A 20920-nucleotide genomic window follows, 5' to 3' on the forward strand; every position below is an offset into this window, starting at 1 on the left:
AGCAATATCCTTTTTGTAACGAGGTGACCAGAACTGAACACAATATTCTAGATGAGGTCTTACTAATACATTGTAAAGTTTTAACATTACTTCCCTTGATTTAAATTCAACACTTCTCACAATATATCCGAGCATCTTGTTAGCCTTTTTTTATAGCTTCCCCACATTGTCTAGACGAAGAAATTTCTGCTTCAACATAAACTCCTAGGTCTTTTTCATAGATTCCTTCTTCAATTTCAGTATCTCCCATATGATATTTATAATGCACATTTTTATTGCCTGCGTGCAGTACCTTACACTTTTCTCTATTAAATGTCATTTGCCATGTGTCTGCCCAGTTCTGAATGCTGTCTAGATCATTTTGAATGACCTTTGCTGCTGCAACAGTGTTTGCTGCCACTCCTGTTTTTTGATAGGCTAGAGCGAATGTCAGTCTCAGTGATTATTTGTAAGTGAGTGGGGGGAATTCCTGTCAATCAACCCATGATAACTCAAGCTTTCAGGTAATTCTGATAACTCAAGATTCAGGTAATTCTGTTGATGGAAAACAAGGTCCGCATTTTGCTGCCCTTTTTGAATTTCCCCTGGGGGGCTGTTCTATAATATCTTCCACTTCTATCATGCTGTGCAGTCCAGCCACCCTTGCCTCAAGGCCTGCCACCCTAGCCTCAAGGTCAGAGACCAGCTGGCATCATTCACAGGTGTATTCCCCCTGGATAGGATTATCCAGAGAAGTCCACATTCTGCAAGCCTGGCACTACATGTTGGCCTTTATATTACATTTGGGTTTGTTTTCCAAGGGAGAGATCTAGTGTTGCAATTACTCTTACTTTACCAGTAAAAATGTGATAGTAGTTTATTATTACTCTATAGTATTAATTTATAACTTGTTTTAATACTTTGTGTTAGCTTAGGGCTACTGTTTGGAGTATGTATTGTTTTATGTTGTATGCATTCGCTCGGTAGACGGTAAGTGTTGCAGATACAATGGATGCAGTAGGTGGATTATGCACACAGTGGATGCAGTAGGTGGATTATGCACACAGTGGATGCAGTAGGTGGATTATGCACACAGTGGATGCAGTAGGTGGATTATGCACACAGTGGATGCAGTAGGTGGATTATGCACACAATGGATGCAGTAGGTGGATTATGCACACAAGCCAAATCATTTGGCAATTAAATAAGTAAACAGTAATTAAATAAAAATAGACTTAGCTGTTAACTTTTGATGGTGGTAGCCTTGTTCCTCATTCGCCTCCCCCCTCGCTCTCGCTTCCTTCCGTTCTGCTCGATCTTCCCAAAAAAAGTTATAGCAACATCGGAAAATATCAGCTTCAATAGCTTAGCTGTGAATCTGTCAGATGTACCACTTCCTTCCTCTATACGGTGAGACTAACAGTAACCCACTAAACCTTCAGTTTCAGCTCAACTTCGAGAGACCAAGACGAAACTCCTGACTCTACTTTTCTGTGAGTATTTTGCTTTTATTTAAAAATTTCTACTTTGCACAGAGAGAAGCATCATTGTGATCTAATTGTCATATTCTTGACGGCTCTGATTTTGAATGCTCAATGCGTGGCACTGCAGTGGTTCTGTATTACACTGAGGGGCAATGGCAGCACAAGTATAGGGCAGCTACAATGGGATGAGGCTGGTAGAATGGACCACAGTATGCTAACTATACCCTAAATCAGTTATTCAATTGCCAGCCCGCTGACCCAATCTGGCCCGCAAGAGCCTTCCGTTTGGCCCATCGAGCGTCAGCTGTCCTTCATCCAAAAGATGAAATAACAGATATGCAAAATTGAAAGATTGCTGCCATCAACAGGCATTTGTGTACCCTAACAAACATTTTGGCAACACGCTATAATACAGAAACAAGTGACCACTGCACTTCATGTGGTAATAATCCTTCTCCTTCTCTGTTTGCAAGCTGCCCTCAAATCCATATTCACTCTGTATGCACATGAATTCCTATTCATATCAGTGCAATCCATAACCCAACAGTGAATACAGTTTACTGTTATTGAACTATAACTATAACTCCTCTACTGTAAATTCTACTCTGCCTCTGCTGACTGACTGGGCTAAACACTGTTAGTGAACCACTCACTACTTTTTGAGTCTCTGTAAAGCAGCTGGGAACTCTAAAATAAAAAGGGAGGGCAAGAATTAGATGGGCATGGAAACTAAATTGACATTTCACCCTGTAAGAGCACAGCCTGATTTGCATTGGATGAATACTCTCTGAATCTCTGAATCAATCTAGCATTGTTCCAAAGGACTAACATTTAGGAATATACACAATCAAAAGAACAACTTACTTCATAAAACAAGAAACGTTTAATATTACTGGCATAGATCTGTCTTTTTGTTGGTGATGTAAATGACTTAACAGAATGCCAGTACAAAGCAGCCAGCTGGTGTAACAAACATTGTTAAATGTGTTCACCTGCAAGGACCTGTTTCCTCAACATCTTGTTTTAAGAAAATAAGGTTACAAACGAGAGGAGGCCATTCAGCCCATCTTGCTCGTTTGGTTGTTAGTAGCTTATTGATCCCTTATCAAGCAGCTTCTTGAAGGATCCCAGGGTGTCAGCTTCAACAACATTACTGGGGAGTTGGTTCCAGACCCTCACAATTCTCTGTGTAAAAAAGTGTCTCCTATTTTCTGTTCTGAATGCACCTTTATCTAATCTCCATTTGTGACCTCTGGTCCTTGTTTCTTTTTTCAGGTCGAAAAAGTCCCCTGGGTCGACATTGTCAATACCTTTTAGGATTTTGAATGTTTGAATCAGATCACCGCGTAGTCTTCTTTGTTCAAGACTGAATAGATTCTTTTAGCCTATCTGCATACGATATGCCTTTTAAACCCGGGATAATTCTGGTCGCTCTTCTTTGCACTCTTTCTAGAGCAGCAATATCCTTTTTGTAACGAGGTGACCAGAATTCAACTCAATATTCTAGATGAGGTCTTACTAATGCATTGTAAAGTTTTAATATTACTTCCCTTGATTTAAATGGCTGTTGTAGTAAGGGGATCCAGACTGCAAACTGATCTTGCTGTGTTTCTCAATATGGAGTCCCCAACAATCATGACCTCCCTTCTTTTTGCTGCCTGGCCAGCACTGTTTATAGGGTCCTGGATGTTATTCCTTTCGTTCTCTTGATGAAGTTTCTTTTTTTCCCTGCTTCTGCCTACCTGAACCCAGCTGTTTTGACCATCTTCCATCTCCCTTTCAGTCTGCTGAGGGTGCTGGCTTCCATGAATTGTGGGTGTGCCAGCTCCTCAAGCTCCTGTTGCTGTCTCATTTCCTGCAGCTCCATTTCTAGCATACTTACTAGTTTAAGCAAGTCCTGGATCGTGCGGGACTTTACACACACTTGGTTCAGCTCTGCTGGATTTAACTGTAATACAGCTTTACGTCCCGCTAACAACCCTCCATCCTGATTATAATATCATTTTAAATCTCACAAGCGGAGTCTCCAATAGAAATGTAGGAATGTGCTGTCACTCAGTAGTTGGGGTGGGTTTAGAAGTATTCAGAACGAATCAATGACAGATACAAGTCAGGAAGGCGGGACATTGCCCAGCAGCACTGGGAAATGTATTTGTTATTATTTTTTGTAGTAGTTTTTAATGTAAAAAGGGTAAAGTAAACGTGAATTGATTAACCAGTTCCACAGTTTTTTTTCGGTGTTTCCCGGTGTTTACTGGCTATCCACCGACTTCATTTTTTTTTGTATCGAGGGTGTTTTATCAGGTTTTATCAGTTAAAACCGAAAATCAGAAGCCCTAGTTATAAGCCACTTTTACATTTGACCTTAAGGAGAGGTCAAAGGTCACGGTCAGACATTTTTTGATAGAGCATATGTGGGATCCTGTTTGTGTTCCATAGTAACCATGGCTATATCTGCACTCTCAAATTATTTATAAGCAAGTTTTGCATTTGACCTTTGGCAGAGGTCACAGCCAAGGTCACGGCCAAGTTCCATAGTAACCATATATATATATATATATATATATATATATATATATATATATATATATATATATATTACACAGGGTTCTCCCCAAAATTCTGTACAGCTAGGTGGCAGAATATTATAGCCAGGAACACTTTTAATGGAGAAATAAACTTGCCTTACCTTAACTATTTGAATAATGGGGTGTCTTTCGTTGACTATCTGGTTGTGCTTTATTTTCTACATTTTCTTTTTCATTTCTGTTTTCTATTATGGTAAATCACCATGCTTATTTAGGCACTCTACGATTTGACTGGGGAAAAATAGAGTATAATAATAAAACACGTAACCGTTTCACTTCCGTTTTATCTTAATTATAGAGCTTCTTGCTTCATTTAAATTGTCTTTATGTTACGTTTTCAGGGCATTTTGTCTTTTTGTTTTACTCTGTTCTATATTTTTTGAATGCAGCTGTTCATTTTAACCATATGTTTTACACACCAGTACTCGCACACGTTTGGTCATCATAACTGTTGCATGAAACCGCAGTGTAATAATCCAGCACCTCTGCACTTAAGGATTTGTATCTCAGCTCACAAAAGCTGATATTCCATCACGCCTTTCTTCTTAAAGGCATACAGCCTCTATAAATGAACCCGCAATATCTCTCACAATCACCTGCACCGGCGTAGATTTAGCTAGGGACGGTAGGGACATGTCCCTACCAATGTCAAGGGACCGTTGAATTGTCCCTACCAATAATTTTGATAAATCTGAAACGTCTTTTGTCAAGTCATTTTATCTGCTCCACAAAGGGTTAACTCTTCACATTTATTTTAAAAAATAAGAATAAATATAATCAGTTTAATTCGATGTTTGTGTTTGTTGGTTAATGCATTGTCACATTTCTATCCTCCTCCTTCTTCCCTTTGTAACTAACTTACTCCTTGCTTGATATTTTTGTATCGTGTGTGTAAAAAGCGAACACGAACATATGTATTTGATTGAATGGACAGTGTGACTATCCAGGCGGCTAAATAAACGCTCTATATTATATAGGCAGTAATAAAATATATATATATATATATATATATATATATATATATATATATATATATATATATATATATTAAAAAGTCAAATTAAACGGGGGCGGGGGACGACGACGACAGATATACAAATAAATTTCAGTGCGGCGTGAGTAAAAAAAAGGTTGAGAACCGCTGGCTTAGGCTGGACTCTGGAAAGACGCTCATCTGATGTTGCCGCTTGCCGGTCAGTCCGATATGAGTGTGACCCACTGACTGAATGAAAGCCAGGTGCCGGGGCTGAAGGTATTGTCAGCTCGTCAGCAACATAGTTTGAGAGAATAAACCTACCGACCTACCTACCTATTACGTTAGCGACCCATTACTAGCTGCTAACCCAACGTCCTTGGTGGCTAGCTAGATGTTTCACAGCTAAATCATTATGTGTGTGTGTGTGAGAGAGAGAGTGTGTGTGAGTGTGCGTGAGCATGTTTTGATATCGTCATTCAAATAACGTTAGCTAATCACTTCAATTTGGCTTTAGGTGACTAAAGCATAATAGCAACCAAAAAAAGAAAGATGGACATAAGGAAGTTTTTTTTACAAAAAGTCAAAGTGTAAGTAGGAAGATGTTATTAAAGTAATAAACACAATTGATACTGATTCTCATAGCAAATGATAAAATAATTTACTAATGAAGTTAGCAGAGTCATACTTTCTCTCTAAACAGCATGCATCAATTTATCATTTTATCAGGCGAGTGAAGCAGTGCAACCTGGTAAAAGCAGTACAGAGGCAGGTGGAGCAACAGGGTCTCAGGTGAGGTCTGTAATGGCTTAGTGATTATAACAGTGAAAGTGTTACTCAGTTTTGAGATATATTATTGTTTGAGGCACATTGTGATATAATAGTAGGCTAATGCTGTATAGTGATACTCAGCAAATAAAGTTAGCATAGCCATATATTTTCTCTCTATATGGCATGCATCAATTTATTATTTTATCAGCTGAATGAAGCAATGCACCCAGGTAAGAGCAGAGGCAGGCAGAGCACGTGAGCATGCATGTGCTCATGCTTGTAGCGCCAGGGGTATTGGTAGCTTACAGTAAGGCTGGGATAGGTTATAATTCAGGTTATTAGTAATTCTACAGCAGGGATGTCAAACCAGCTTCCAGGAGGGACACTTTATCATAGTGTTTTAAGTGTATACCAGCCAACTTCATGTCAATCAAATTGTCCTCGATTCATGTCCAGCATTCATTTCAAGCCACCAGAAGTTACCATTTAACAGCTGTCTCCTAAAAAAATTCTTCCTGGGGGGGCATGCCCCCGAACCCCACTAGCGACCGTGACTCCGCCCCCCTACAAAATTGTGTCCCCACCAATGTTCAAACCAAACCTACGCCCTTGAGCACCTGGGTACATAAAATGAATACCCCCCTGTGGCAATGTGCCCCGCCCCTGTGTGCATGTGTGTGTTATGTGTTGCGTGTTGCGTGTGTAAATGTTGGTGTATAGTCATTGGTACACGGGATATAAACGGGTCTGTGCTTCACGTGTATTTAAAAATGTAGATTTGTATTTAGGCACGAGGAGGGCACAAATCACTTCACGTGCTGGTTAAATGTAATATGTGAGCACGGGGTTGCACAGAATTAATTCACGTGCTGGGATTCAAGTGAATAATTAATTAGTAATTGAATCCCAGCACAACAGTATATATAGATGCACGTTTCTTTCACTTGGGGTTGGGTGTTCGGTGAGTGGAGAACGAGTGTGGAGAAGGAGGTAAAAAGACTAATAAGAATAAGAAAATTGTCTCACTCACCGTGTTTCGTTTGTCAGTCTGTTTACTGTTTAGTACGTTTTGTTTGTCTATTTTATTTTGGTGTAGAGTGCCGTGGCCTGTTTTTGTGTTCTGTTTAAACCTTTTATTTTGTTAATAAACGCTGAGTGCTACCATTTGCACTCAGCTTCTCATCACCACCGTCTGTCTGTGTGTGTTTCTCTCTCTCTGGTCTGAGTTCCTCCCTGCAGCCAGCCTGTCACACCCCCTTTTTTATGCATGTGTATAGCTATTATGTACTATATCACCTTACAGTACAATAATACGACAAAAAATGGACTGAATGATAACCGAAAATAATATTTTTTTAATAAAGTAGCCGGTGCAAATATAGTATTAGGCGGTGGATTGCGTCGATCGCTGGTTTATTTTGACCCCCTGCATTAATTGTCACTGTTTTTGCTTTGAAAACAATTGGTTATTTTTTTAGCAGTCATCTAAGGTTGATTGGTAGAAGTTGCAAGCAACTTGACGGCTTCCAAGGCATTCTTGATCCTATCTGTGTTCCATAGTAACTATGACCCTACCTGCACTCTCTAAGGAGTTATAAGCTAGTTTTGCATTTTGGCGAGGTCAAAGACGAGTATATCTGGGTTCATTTGTGTCTTCTATATTAAAAAAAAAAAAAACGTTTTAATACCACACAACCTATCATCTTCTTACGAACACCAGTTAATCTTGGACTATCCCTCAACAACTATACCAACTTTCAGCACTAAGTGGTTTTCAAAAGACGAATTTTTACATTTCGGCAAAATTGTTTTTTTTTTCAATCCAATATGGTGGCCAAACCATGTGACCTACAACATATGACCTATGACATATCTACCAACTTCCCATTTCGTCAGTTTTCAAGCAACTTTTTGCAGAATGAATAATAAGAATAATCCCAATAATAACAAAATGTTTCCCAGCCCTAGGGCCTGGAAGCCTAAATAATAACAATAAAAAAATACTAATAATTAATCTTTACAATAACAATAGGCTTCCCAGGCCAGCTTGGAAGCCTAATAATATGAAAGCACCTTAACACAGCCTTCTGAATAATGATAAGGTCCTATTGGATGATATTCTGGGTGCAGTCACTTTCAGGAAATCTTTCTACTGCTTTACTGGAATACAGGTGTGTTAAGGGTTGAAGTGTGCTTTAATTGCTTTATTGTTCTAAAGGTCAGCAGCAGTGATCAGAACTACTGGACAACTCATTAGTGTGTCTTTCCTCAAACGGTAAGTCCTTTTTTTTTCTTCAAAGTGAGCAGCTTTTGACTAGATACAGTGACCCAGGAAAATTATTCAGAGAGCTACTGTATACTTAAATCTGCATAGTATACATAGAAGTTTTAGTAAATTGGAATGAGTACATTTTCCACAGTGATACTAAAATTATATTCAATATTTAGTGTATATCTTTTGCCAATTACATTTTCATTTTTGGAAAAATATATTACAAAATGTATGTATATAGGTATATTGTCATATATATATATATATATATAGATAGATAGAAAGAAATATGAAAAAAAAACAATGTATTTATCTGACAAAATCATGTCCAAAAACTTTATACTATATGGTACAGGGATGGAAATGAGGCTCCCATTCCATAGCAGTTCGATCCATTTTACTACGAGTTAAATACGACACACCTGAGCTTGTTAACGATACACACTATGGCTAATCAAGCTTGTATTAAAACCTGGAATGGGTGAAACTGCTATGCAATATGAGCTTTATTTCCACCCGTTATATTGACAAATGTATTTATAATAATGTTTTGGATACATTTTTAAATATTTATCAGTATATGTATATCTTAAAATAACTATAATTTGTATATTTTAAAATATATTGCAATATACTAGGACGCATCTTTTTAAATATTTTATTCCGACTATGAATCTTTCAGCAGGGTATGTATGTAACTGACATGCTCACTTTGATTTCTCGGAGTTCTCATTTCCAGTCTCTTTGCTTTTCTAGGTGCTCAGCATGTCTACAAGTCTTTGTGACGCGCTGGAATCAGCGCTCCTAGAGCTGCTGGAAGAGGATCTCAAACGATTCAAGAAGAAACTGGAAGATGTGGAGCTGGAGGCAGGGTACACACACATCCCCCGTGGTCGGCTGGAGAAAGCCGTCTATCCCATTGATCTGGTCAGCTTGCTGATCGATCACTACACGGAGCGCTATGCTGTCCAGGTCACTATGCAGGTGCTGAATCGCATCAACAGAAAAGATCTGCTCGAAAAACTGAACAAAGTAGCTGGCCAAAGCTGTAAGTACAAAACACATAGGGCAGGATTTTCAAAAACCAGTGTTATTGTATCGAACGCGTGGTACAGTAACGAGAGCTTTAGTAGCAAGTAATTTTCAAACAAAATGCGTTAATTAAACCAATCCGTTAATGCTTTGAAATTGAATCGATGAGGAAGTTAATGAAAGCATTTCTCGTTATTCGCAGGTCATCTACATCACTTCCTGTCTCAAAATGCATGCTATCGAGATCAAAAAATGAATGAAAGCATAATTCGCTGTTTTGTAAATTACCAGCCTACAGCTAGCGAGCAGCAACTAAACAAATAAATAAATAAATAAATAAATACATTTGTGTTTGTATTTGTTAGCTATATTATACATGTAACACGTCATTATATATTAATTAAGCTTTTAAAACTGATAGAACTCCCTACCCAATACACAATTTGTTTATAATTAATTATTTGGTGAATTCCTCTAATCCTGCATTTTCTCTGGTACTCTTTGCTCGCCTCCGGGATAAATCTCGATCACATTCTTTCGTTAATTAAAGCCCTTCTTTTCCAAGTGCAAATTAACTCCTGATAAATTATGACAATTAACACAGATTTTCTTTTAAATTCCCACGCAAACAAAAGAAATAGTCGCAAGAAGCCCTTCTCGTTAAGATATTAACATAATTTCGGAAATCACATTAGGACGATTATTAAATAACGAAATAGGCATAACGACCGTTTGAAAATGCCAAAATCAATGCTACATACCAATTTCTTTATTATCACTGGAGTTATCATTTACGACCTTTTAAAACTCTGCCCATAGAGTGCAATGCAAAGCATGTATATATTTATACATTGTAACAAAGTGGGGGTGCCTTGCTACAATTCGGGACCTTCTTGTATGAAAAATAAACTTTTACTGGACCACAGATGTTATTTAAACAGGACAGGGCCTGTATATTTATTCATAAGCACCCCAAACAAACAAACAAAAGCCTAACTCCTCAAAGGAGTACTAACTAAACAGAGTACAGTCCCTGACTGACCATCGGGCAGCTAAGCTGCTTACCGATACAAAACAAACCACACAGGTTTACTCTACCTTTCTTCTTCCTACACTTGTACACACAACCAAGCGGGCTCTCCACACAGCAGCCCTGAGCAAACTGACTGCCTCTTAAATACCCTGCACCTGGTTCTAATTTAACAATGGCTACCAGGTGCAGGGGATAATTAATAATAAAACAATTAACAAAACCCTTCCCCAATTAACAAAACTACACATTTTACTGCGGATTTCAACCCCCTCCCCGCTGTGCTACAACATATAAAAGAGTAGTATATTTTGCATATAAAAGAGTAGTATATTTTGCATATAAAAGAGTAGTATATTTTGTCCCACTATATATTACCATATAGTTCAGAATCCTTTTAGAACATTTATCAATATATTCATTCAAGAGTACCACATACAGTATGTCGATGGTCAAGCATTGATGATCCAAATTACAGTCTCTCACAATATATAATATGCAACTAATGAGAGCTGTCTGAGTCACTGTTGGTGCCACGGCTGTATAATTTATAAAACTATAGAACTGTCTGAATCGTTGCTGATTACACTACATCTTGTAATTTTCCTTCTCTATCTTCAGGTGTGACTGTTTCAAAGCCCCAGGCAGGAGTGCCATCTCTTTATTTGGAAGCCCTGACAATACCACCTCCCAGTACAGCAGAACCAGACAGCACCAACCCAGCACAGTCCCCCTATTACCCCGACAATGTGAATCTAAAGTGGGTCCAGTGGAGCGGCACGCTCCCTAAAGATGCAGTCTCCATCTACAACAGTAAATACTCTCGAACTGACTATGTGGCCAGATTCAGGAGCTGCGGCGGTTTTTACACCCCCTCTAAAGGCTCTTACTGCCATTACCCTATCAGCGACAAGGAGGAGCACTCCCTGGATTTTAAACTCCTGGTGAACGAAGACAATTTCGAACCTCTGGAGTGGCGAGCTGGGACCTTCGGTTCTGTGCCCAATAATGCTGTTAAAACAAACCCAGAGGGGAACGTGTTTGTAGGCAGGAATAAATATGGGTTAGGAAAGGTAGTTCCCAAGTTTAATGCGTTTTTCCTGCCCTGCGATGGCAAAGAGTACTGTTACAATTTGACCTATGAAGTCCTCAGCATCGTCAACACACTTTACTCTCAGGAGATTTCCGACGTCCATTTCCGATTAGAAGAGAAGAAATTGACGCGGAACCCGGAAAAGGGGATACAGTCGTGCAATATTGTCAATAACGAGGATCAGCACATATTGAAGATAGTCCAGCTTTCTTTCCAGGGACACAGGTTGTGGGATATCAAACGCCCAATCCAGGCTGGTGTCACCACCACTATAACAGCCCAGGTCCCTGTCATCTGCGGCGAGGTGGTCAATTTGACTCAGGAAAAAAAATATTTTCGGTGCAGCCAAGGTACCACCCTGTCTGAATCTGAGAAGCAGGAGGTCCGATTTGAAGTCACTGTAGCACCCAGGAATACGAGTACAGTGCAGTTTGAAGGTGTAAGGGTTACTGTAGACATTCCCTTCACAGCCAGGCTGAGCAGAACCTACAGCCACTCCGACACTCGTCACACAAGCATCTCTGGAGTGTACAGAGCAGTGCAGATCTTGGATGTGAAAGCTGTGGTAGAGTGAAGCGGACACGTCTGAGTTATCAGAACGGCTAATCAACTTTTTTTTTAGTAGCTTAATAAAAAGCAAAGAGCTGAAAGATTCTTAGCATAATAAAATCAAGATTAGTAATAATGTTAGGCAGATTCATAAAGGTACGGGGACTAGAAAGAAATATGAGAAATTAAAAACTACCCTTAGAAATGTTTCCCACAGTAAAAGCACAGCAGTGTAATAAAGCACAGTGAAATCATAGGTAAGCATTGTAAAGCCCAGAGAGGTATGGTAAAACATATTTTAAAAAAATAAAATAAAGAACTAAAAAACATAGTAAACTATGGTAAATTTATAATATTGTAGGACCATAAGAGTAGTTAAAAGGTTAAACTTTGCGGGAGTTCTGGTGACACTCCAGCGAGATGGCTGCACTTCACTAAACCTACTGCTAACACCCCTGCTATTTTATTTATATCATACTTATTTTACAAAATGTTCCTGTTTTTGTTCGTCCCCCGTTGGTCTGATGGCGTCTAGTAAAAGTTCCACAGCTTCCCTCCAAGCAACTCCCAAAGGGAAACACTTCAAAAAAATCTTCACCGCCAGACGAGATTATGGCAGTGATCGAGCGAGCCATCGAGACGCAGGGTGACACTTTCTGCGACCTGGTGAAGGACATGCTAGCCGAGGCTTTAGGGACTGTTAGGGAGGCAATGCAAGATAATGGTGTGCTCCTTCGTTCCATGAGAGCAGACCTCGATGCACACAGAAAAGCAGTGGAGAAAGTTACTGCAAAGATGGACACCCTTAAAGGCGACATTAGGCAGGTGAAAAAGGATACCATTGCCTTGACCGTGTGGAGGCATTCCAAGACAAACTTAATGATTGGGAAGAACGATCAAGATACTGCAACGTGAGTGTGGTTAATCTACCAGAGGGGCAAGAGGGGAGCAGTCCCATCCAGTACCTCTGTGGATCCCCAGCCTTGCTCTCCCCTCATCATCTTCAGCGATCCCGATTGATATAGACAGAGCACACCGCGGGTTTAATGGCTCAACACATGGCTCTAAACAAACTACGTACTCTAATATTTAAGTTACTTCGCTATTTGGATCGCCAAGCTATTCTGCAGGGATATCGGAATTTGCAGCCTATACAAGTGGAGGGTCATCGCATCCAGATTTCTTTGTGGTTTATTACCCCGCTACAGCTATCAAGAGGAAGGCCTTCACACAGGTCAGAGCTAAGCTGGTCGCTTTCCTAATCTAACTGGCAATAAGGATTCTTATGAGGGGAAAAAACTTGCATTTGGGTCTCCTGTTGAAGTAGAGAAATTCCTAACACGTTTGACCAGCCCAGGGCCACTACCTTGCAGGAGAGCACTCATCTTTCATCCTACCCTCTTTCAAGAGGACTCAATCGCAGATGAGTAACTGTTACGCTTGATCTCTGTGCCACTCTACAGCCTGCGGAGCTGTGTATTTCAATGGGGACCGTTAAGTGCTGATCCTTATTATTAGGGGGTAAGGGATGTTTAATGTTAGGCATCGCTGTGTGCATGTCACAGGTGTTAAGAGCAGGAAGGGGGGATCCTCAATGTTCTTCTCTTTACTCTAAAGCCAGTTCTGTTGTTGCTATTATTATCACTCCTTTGCTAAACCTTGTATTAACTAAGGGAGGGGAGATCCCTGGGGTTGAGGGGATGGGGGGATGGTGGGGAGGGACATATCGTGGGCTCTTTACTCTGTTCTTGTACCTTTGGGAGTTCTAATTGCCTTCTGTGTTTTTGTACTGATTACTGTAATCTTGCTTGTACTTAATTTTGGTATGGCACTGTTGAGTGGATTTTTCAATGCTTTCTTATCTATATCATACTGTGTTTTTATGACAATGGCTAAGTTCTCTGTGGTATTTTTTAATGTACGAGGCTTGAATTTGAGATTTAAACGTGCAGAGGTACTCGATTTTTTAATATTATCATTCACATCTTAATATCAAGTAATGTTTTTACCCTGTGTTGTATTGCATTTGAATTGATTTATGTTTTAATGTTTGCTATTGCTTGTATAGTATCAATAATTACTGTTATGTTGTACCTGTGAATCACCTTGCGACAGTTTATTGTGAAGGGCGCTATATCAAATCAAGATTGATTGACTGATACATTATTGTACTATTTTAGATTAAGATCAGTATTGGACAGCTTCTTTGTTCCTTATTGTTATGCATTTCTTGCATTTGGTATAATAAAAATGTGATTACAAATAATTGTCTAGCAGCTGGAAATATAAAGGAGTCGAGAATTGTGTAACATTATAGTTTGGAAAGAAATGGGCCCCTGGTCACCATAGAAACACAGATAAGTATTGGGGGAGATAGCCTCTCCCAAGTTCATTAGCTTGGGGCGGGGTCCTGAATAAATAAGATATAGCCGAGCCTGGCTGCACCTGGTTGTCAAGGTCGAATGTTGCATGAGAATAATTATTTGATCACAAACAACAGCATAGCCAAGAGCTCACAGGAATATTAAACCATAACACCCCAGAATTTGGTTAAAATTGTGAGAAACTTAAATAAGAGAAACTTGACCAACTAGATCACCATTCAAGAAAGAGGAAAGGCAGACAAATATTGAACCAGTAAATTAATTAACTGATTTCGCCTGCTGGCACTGGTCAAATTTACAGCAAGCGATCTCCAATAGACTACTGAGCGAGACTGGGTTGTCTGACCAGGGGCACAGTCCAGCTTACAGCAAGTCAACCGCTGATCTTGGAAAATTGAACAGACAACAACTTCATTCTAGCCCTGTGTAAGGTTTTATATAAATTGTAATAATTGTATGTGCCCCTTTAAATGGTAAAGAAGTGTGAGGTCATTGTCTGTCTCTGAACGCTGTGTGGTTTTCCTGTTTAATGTAAGGCTTTTCAGATATACTGCTTAAAAAGCCCAGACTTTTGAACCATGCAACTCTGCACGTACACACATTACACCCACACGTGACGAGATAAGCGAGCTGATTTAACACGGCCAAGATGAACTGGTATGACCTCGGGTCCCGTCTTTGTTTCCGTGTTACTGCTTTAATGACTGTTTCCTCGTTTCTATTGTAAAACCACAAGTCTATCGTTGAAACCAAACATACATCTTGCACTTCTGCTTAAAAAGCAGTTTTTTAATGATATGTCAGAATTCTCGCACATACTCTTTTTATATATATATATATATATATATATATATATATATATATATATATATATATATATATATATATGCTCTGAGCCCACTCTTAAACTCAGGGGAGACGTTCAAGGAGGACAGAGATGTTTTAAACTTCTGTAGTGGTTTTGTTCATGCACTGGGTTTGCAACGTATCAAGATGACTTTTAATAATAAAGAAAATCACACAGACTCATTTAATTTGAAGATTTGACGAATCAGAGCAGTAGTTGTGCTCTTTTCGGTTTATTAAATGCTTTAAAAATTGGATTGGTTGGTTGCGCAGACCACCGTGAATCCCAAGTAATAAGCAGTCCAGGCTTCTTTACAGGTTTAACAGCATTAATACTTCAATGTAGTAATACAGATATGGTTATCATATATTTAGCTCTTAGGCTATAAAATGCAAAAAGCTAAAAACGCCCACCGCTAAATTCTAGAACATTCAATATATATCACTCTCTTAAGACTAAAACATAATTTCTATACCTTATAGCAATGCATCAATATAAAAGATATATTAAATTCAAATATATGCTTACCTTCCAGTATATGGAAGTGTAGTGTAGGATATATTGAAAAATAAGAGCTGTCTTCAAAAGGCAGAGACTTGTGAATACCACCAAACAGCAATCAGTTTTTCAGAGATCCTCAGAGCATGGATCACATCAGCTTGCAGTTAGCAAGTCGCGCGATACTTGACTGGGGTTTTAGTTTGGTTTTTATAGATTTTTCCCTCCATTGAATACATCAGGAGTCCCAAGTAAATCTAATCATCACTGGGCCTCTTTTTTCAAAACTGATTGGATATAACTTCTTGCCAAAAAATACTGGAACATTATTTCATCGCTCTCTTTTTCCAACTCCTCCTTTTTCTAAAAAGTCAGGTGGACCAACGTTCACAGAATCCTTGCTGTAATATATTACAAGTATTTGTGTATATATGAGAGATGTTTTTAATATGTAACACCAGCTCTATTTGATTATATTAAGCTGAGTCAAAAATATATGTCCCTCCTGGCCGCATATTATGTTACCTTTTCAGTGTGTTGTCAATGGCCCAGTTTAACTTCATATACAAATGTGTGTTAACAAAGTTTTTGACAAAGAGTGTAGAAGTTTATCAAAAGCCTTTGAATAAGACCACTAAGCATACAGTGTCAAGTCCAGTTATTTTCATTTAAATTCAAGATATAATAAAACATGTTAAATATAATAGCCTTGTATTAACTGGTACCATTCTAGGACCAAGCTTCACCTCTCTCTCTTTTTCTAAAAGTTTGCCTCCACAAGCAAGTTTTAGACACTCTGTTTACTTGCCAAGGCTAGTGTTTTAATTAAAATGAAATTCCACTGTAAGCACTTTTCCAAATTCACCACATTAAGTAATGTTTTGGCCAATTCAAGAGACACCTGGACCGGTATCTTCAGATAATACCAAAAACCACTTACATCCTAATTTTTATAACTAAACTCTCATTATTTTCTTATAATATAGTGAGACACATACTCCTGTCTTCCGTTAATTATCATTCAAGGTTGGCAAATCCCGCTTTTAAGAACCAACACCGAATCCTGCTTTGAGGTGCCTTATTTTTTTGAAGGTCTGATGCCCTTCCAGAATTCTACTGTGTGTCTGAGACAAACGTTTAATTCTTTCACTTTTGAATCCTTCCATTTCCCTGTAAATAAGTATCTCTGTTTATTACTGCAGTAAAATCTTAATATAAACTAAACAGGTGTATTATTTGGTTTAATTGATAATGTTCAACCAAACAAAAAGTCTTTTAGACATTTCAAATATTGGTTTAATTGATATTGTAATATCCAAAAGACCCTCTACCTAGCTGGAGAAACTGAAATAATTCTTAAATTGATTTAATTAAATAAACACTATTTCAAATGTGTCTTAATAGTATATTTACAATATTGTCAACGCCATGCTTCTGTTATAATAACTTTTACTGTGTTCACTAGTTTAACTTTAAATGGCATTATAATATGTATTTCTAATTAAGTTATTTCAGTACAGTTACTCATAGAAATTGTAATATTATTTCACTCCATTGATAAATCTTTCAAGATTGTAAGGGAAGGTCCAGTTATTTATATCTAAATACAGGCTGGCATTAATATATTAGAATGCCATAGTGTTATAGTGATTGAACTAAGTCTGACCACCTTCTCTGTTCATACAAAATCCAGTTAAAGCAGGTTTTAAGACAACCTCTACTTTTTGCCAATTTTAGGGTTGGTTAATATGAAACACTATCGTAAGCATTTTTCAATACACATTATTTCAAACCAATATCTAACTTAACAAATTAACGCGTCCTACTCTTTCCGTTCACATCTCTTCCTGCCAGGTTCTAATTAATTTCTGTTATATATAGAAAATGATTATTGTAAGATAAACTCCTATCTTCTGTTATCCGAAAGGTATTTCGTTCGTTAATATTAACGAGATCGCTCATTATAGAGATGATCTTGGCTTTTAAAATCACTGACCATCAAAACATCCCCGCTTTATCGGCCAAAACCAATGAGTCATCTTCAACACTGCTTTACTTCAATTTTCCTTCATTGATATACAAAGAAGGCAAGAGGTTAATTTTGTAGTATTAATATTAACCCTTTGTGGTCCATTGTCGGACTGGGTCTGACATTGCAATTATTCCTCACAGGTCCTTTGTCGGACTGGGTCCGACATCATTATAGCAACGCAAAAAACGGGTTTCTAGTCGTTTTTTCTCCAGAAAAAGCCGAGAAAACCATTCAATTGCCGAGTGGGAGCGACAGGAGCAGAGACAAGTCAAAAAAAAAAATTTTAAATAAAAGGCGTATCTCATGATTAGTCATACATGGCCTGGTGTCAGATAACGGGGCGGTCGTAGTAAACAAGCTGGCTGATCAGTGCATCAGCGCACAGAGAACACGGACATTTGCAGAGCTTTTTTGAGATGTTATAGTAATAAAATAATGACTTGGATTGCATTATTGAGGAGTATGGTGATAAAACGAGTGATCAGGAGATGATCGATCGGTATGTACGACTATTATTTTTATTATTATTTATTTCTTACATAGCTGAAAGCGATAGCGAACGAAAGGGTGGGGCGGGGCTGGAGATGCCTAGTGAGTGCTTTGTTGATATGCAGGGCCATTTAAACCCGTTTGACTGTGGAAAAAAATACTTTTAAACAGCGCGTCTAAAATTAACTGCGCGTGTGAAAATTAATTAGACCTGACGTGCCTGACGCGCGATTAATAAATGGACCGCAAAGGGTTAATATTTAAACTTAGGACTGCTCATACATTTACTTAATGTTATTATATAAGTTTATTTTTTATTTAAATACTTTTGCATTTACTTGCTATAATCAAACCTAGTTCGATTGCTTCTAGCATATTAACTGTGCTCCATAGATTCTGCCATTCTGCTTTCACTGGATCAGAATGTTTTGAGGCTCTGATAAGGGAGGTTTGGAACTTTCAGCAGGTCAGTCTGACCTTCATTGCAATGAACTCCTTCTCACAGGCCTTACACAGATCTGCTAATAATATTTTCTAATGGCTTTATATTTTCTAAAACACATTAGTCATTACAATATGTGTTGCAGTTTCACAAATGTTCAATTTGTTTCCCAAAGATCAGCCTGCTTCCAGTAGCTGTGACGGTCTTGGGTCAGTTTCTGCTCACAGGTGTGGGTGACAGTCTTTAAAAGCCTGATACCTGCAAAAACTTCAGTCTTGTTAGCTGGGCTCCCATCTCTACATTCTCATTCCCATCATCAGTGGGCAAACACATTTTAACTGAATCTGGGTCCATCAAAGAACCGCACACCTTTGCAACCGAGGACTTCCATGCAAAAGGATCTAATGACTTACAGCACAAAAGGAACGTGCCCGAACCGTCTGTGACAGTGCAAACATAAAATTCTGCTTAAATGACGCGATACAATCATAGAACTTCACCTCCTATCAGAGAGGGTCGGCTTTGTTATTGGTCTTAGTGTCACTGTGTAACATAATATATACAACTATTGCTATTGAAACTTAAAAAGTGCTAATATGTAAAGTGCTAATCAGTGTTTTCAAATCAATTTTATTACATGCTGTAGCTGTCCCTTTGACTCTTTCTGATGTTTGCAATCATTCTGGGTGGTTCTTATTGTTATTTGAGTTTATTTTCTGATACGTCTGTCAAGGTACCTTGACCGAGTTCTGGAGCAGTTTCAGTTGCCTGCCACAGATTGTGTTATTAAGAAGTGCACGTCCGTGTATTGCTAGAAAAATACACAGATTCCAAAGTGACAGGTGACTAGATGGCTCTCACTCTCTTTTTCGATAAAGATCCTACATTGTGTCTATGGCAGGCAATAAGACGAAGAGCAGCTTCTAAACTCAGAAAAGCCCCTCAATACAGACTTGAACACAGGATTTGAGGATTTGAACCACTTGGAATGAGTACAAAACATCATTAACTAGTGAACATTACACATGTGTTCAATTCCGTATAGCCTCTAAAATTCAATGACAAACGTTTTTAATGCTAATTCTAATAAATCCACATTATACAGTTTCACATTTTCTCTAAAGTACCATAAACTAACAGGAAAAGTGGATTCCAGAATTTCTTTCTCTTGTATCAGCAAGTGCATGATACAAGAGAAAAGCCCTTCATTCAGAGGCCTGCCAAAATTTTTGATGCAGTAACGGCCTTGGTGTTCTAGTCATCTCTACAGGGGGCAGAATTTCTGTTAACCTCTGGTCAACCAGTAAACAATTTTAGTTCCTATCTACCATAAGAACATAAGAACATAAGAACGTTTACAAATGAGAGGAGGCCATTTGGCCCATCTTGCTCGTTTGGTTGTTAGTAGCTTATTGATCCCAGAATCTCATGGCAGGGTAGACCACTCACTTTCATGACTAGAAGAATCAAACCGTAGAGCAGACAACTGTCCAGTTACACCTCAGCAGGCACTTAGATGTAACTAACTTATATAGATACTCTGGTATAACACTATGCAGACACTGCGCTGATAAGAACATAAGAATGTTTATAAACGAGAGGAGGCCATTCAGCCCATCTTGCTCGTTTGGTTGTTAGTAGCTTACTGATCCCAGAATCTCATCAAGCAGCTTCTTGAAGGATCCCAGGGTGTCAGCTTCAACAACATTACTGGGGAGTTGTTTCCAGACCCTCACAACTCTTTGTGTAAAAAAGCGCCTCCTATTTTCTGTTCTGAATGCCCCTTTATCTAATCTCCATTTGTGACCCCTGGTCCTTGTTTCTTTTTTCAGGTCAAAAAAGTCCCCTGGGTCAACATTGTCTATACCTTTTAGGATTTTGAATGTTTGACTCAGATCACTGTGTAGTCTTCTTTGTTCAAGACTGAATAGATTCAATTCTTTTAGCCTGCATACAACATGCCTTTTAAACCCGGGATAATTCTGGTTGCTCTTCTTTGCACTCTTTCTAGAGCAGCAATATCCTTTTTGTAACAAGGTGACCAGAACTGAACACAATATTCTAGATGAAGTCTTACTAATGCATTGTAAAGTTTTAACATTACTTCCCTTGATTTAAATTCAACACTTTTCACAATAAATCCCAGCATCTTGTTGGCCTTTTTTTGCTGCCTGGCCAACACTGTTTATAGGGTCCTGGATGTTGTTCCCTTCGTTCTCTTGATGTTGGTTTTGATCATCTACATTTTGAAGTGGCTCAAATTTGTTGGATGTTTGGATTTCTGATCGTTCTCTTGATGAAGTTTCTTTTTTTCCCTGCTTCTGCCTATCTGAATCCAGCTGTTTTGACCCTCTTCCATCTCCCTAGTGGCTTTCAGTCTGCTAGGGGTGCTGGCTTCCATGAATTGCATGAATTGTGGGTGTCAGATCCTCAAGCTCCTGTTGCTGTCTCATTTCC

At 38.6% G+C, this 20920-nt stretch overlaps 1 protein-coding gene across 2 annotated transcripts; it reads left to right on the top strand.

Annotated features, from left to right (window-relative positions):
• The first annotated feature begins 6751 nt into the window (after positions 1-6751).
• LOC117401683 (natterin-3-like) lies at positions 6752-13462 on the top strand. Of its 2 annotated transcripts, XM_059017186.1 has the most exons (4): positions 6752-6785; positions 8014-8070; positions 8824-9115; positions 10751-13462. In XM_059017186.1, exons 3-4 carry the CDS (start codon positions 8833-8835, stop codon positions 11794-11796), a joined length of 1329 nt encoding a protein of 442 aa, XP_058873169.1. In that variant the 5' UTR covers positions 6752-6785; positions 8014-8070; positions 8824-8832; the 3' UTR covers positions 11797-13462. The 2 variants fall into 2 exon arrangements, with proteins under 2 accessions (XP_058873169.1, XP_033858368.3); XM_034002477.3 differs by lacking the exon at positions 6752-6785 and having other exon boundaries at positions 7824-8070.
• The last annotated feature ends 7458 nt before the right edge of the window (positions 13463-20920 follow it).

This window comes from Acipenser ruthenus, chromosome 55 (genome assembly GCF_902713425.1).
Source record: "Acipenser ruthenus chromosome 55, fAciRut3.2 maternal haplotype, whole genome shotgun sequence".
NCBI classification, from domain to species: Eukaryota; Metazoa; Chordata; class Actinopteri; order Acipenseriformes; family Acipenseridae; genus Acipenser; species Acipenser ruthenus.

Coding starts and splice junctions, on each gene's coding strand:
- LOC117401683 (XM_059017186.1), top strand. CDS start 8,833: ATGTCTACAAGTCTTTGTGACGCGCTGGAATCAGCGCTCCTAGAGCTG. Junction 9,116..10,750: donor CAAAGTAGCTGGCCAAAGCT/GTAAGTACAAAA, acceptor CTCTATCTTCAG/GTGTGACTGTTTCAAAGCCC.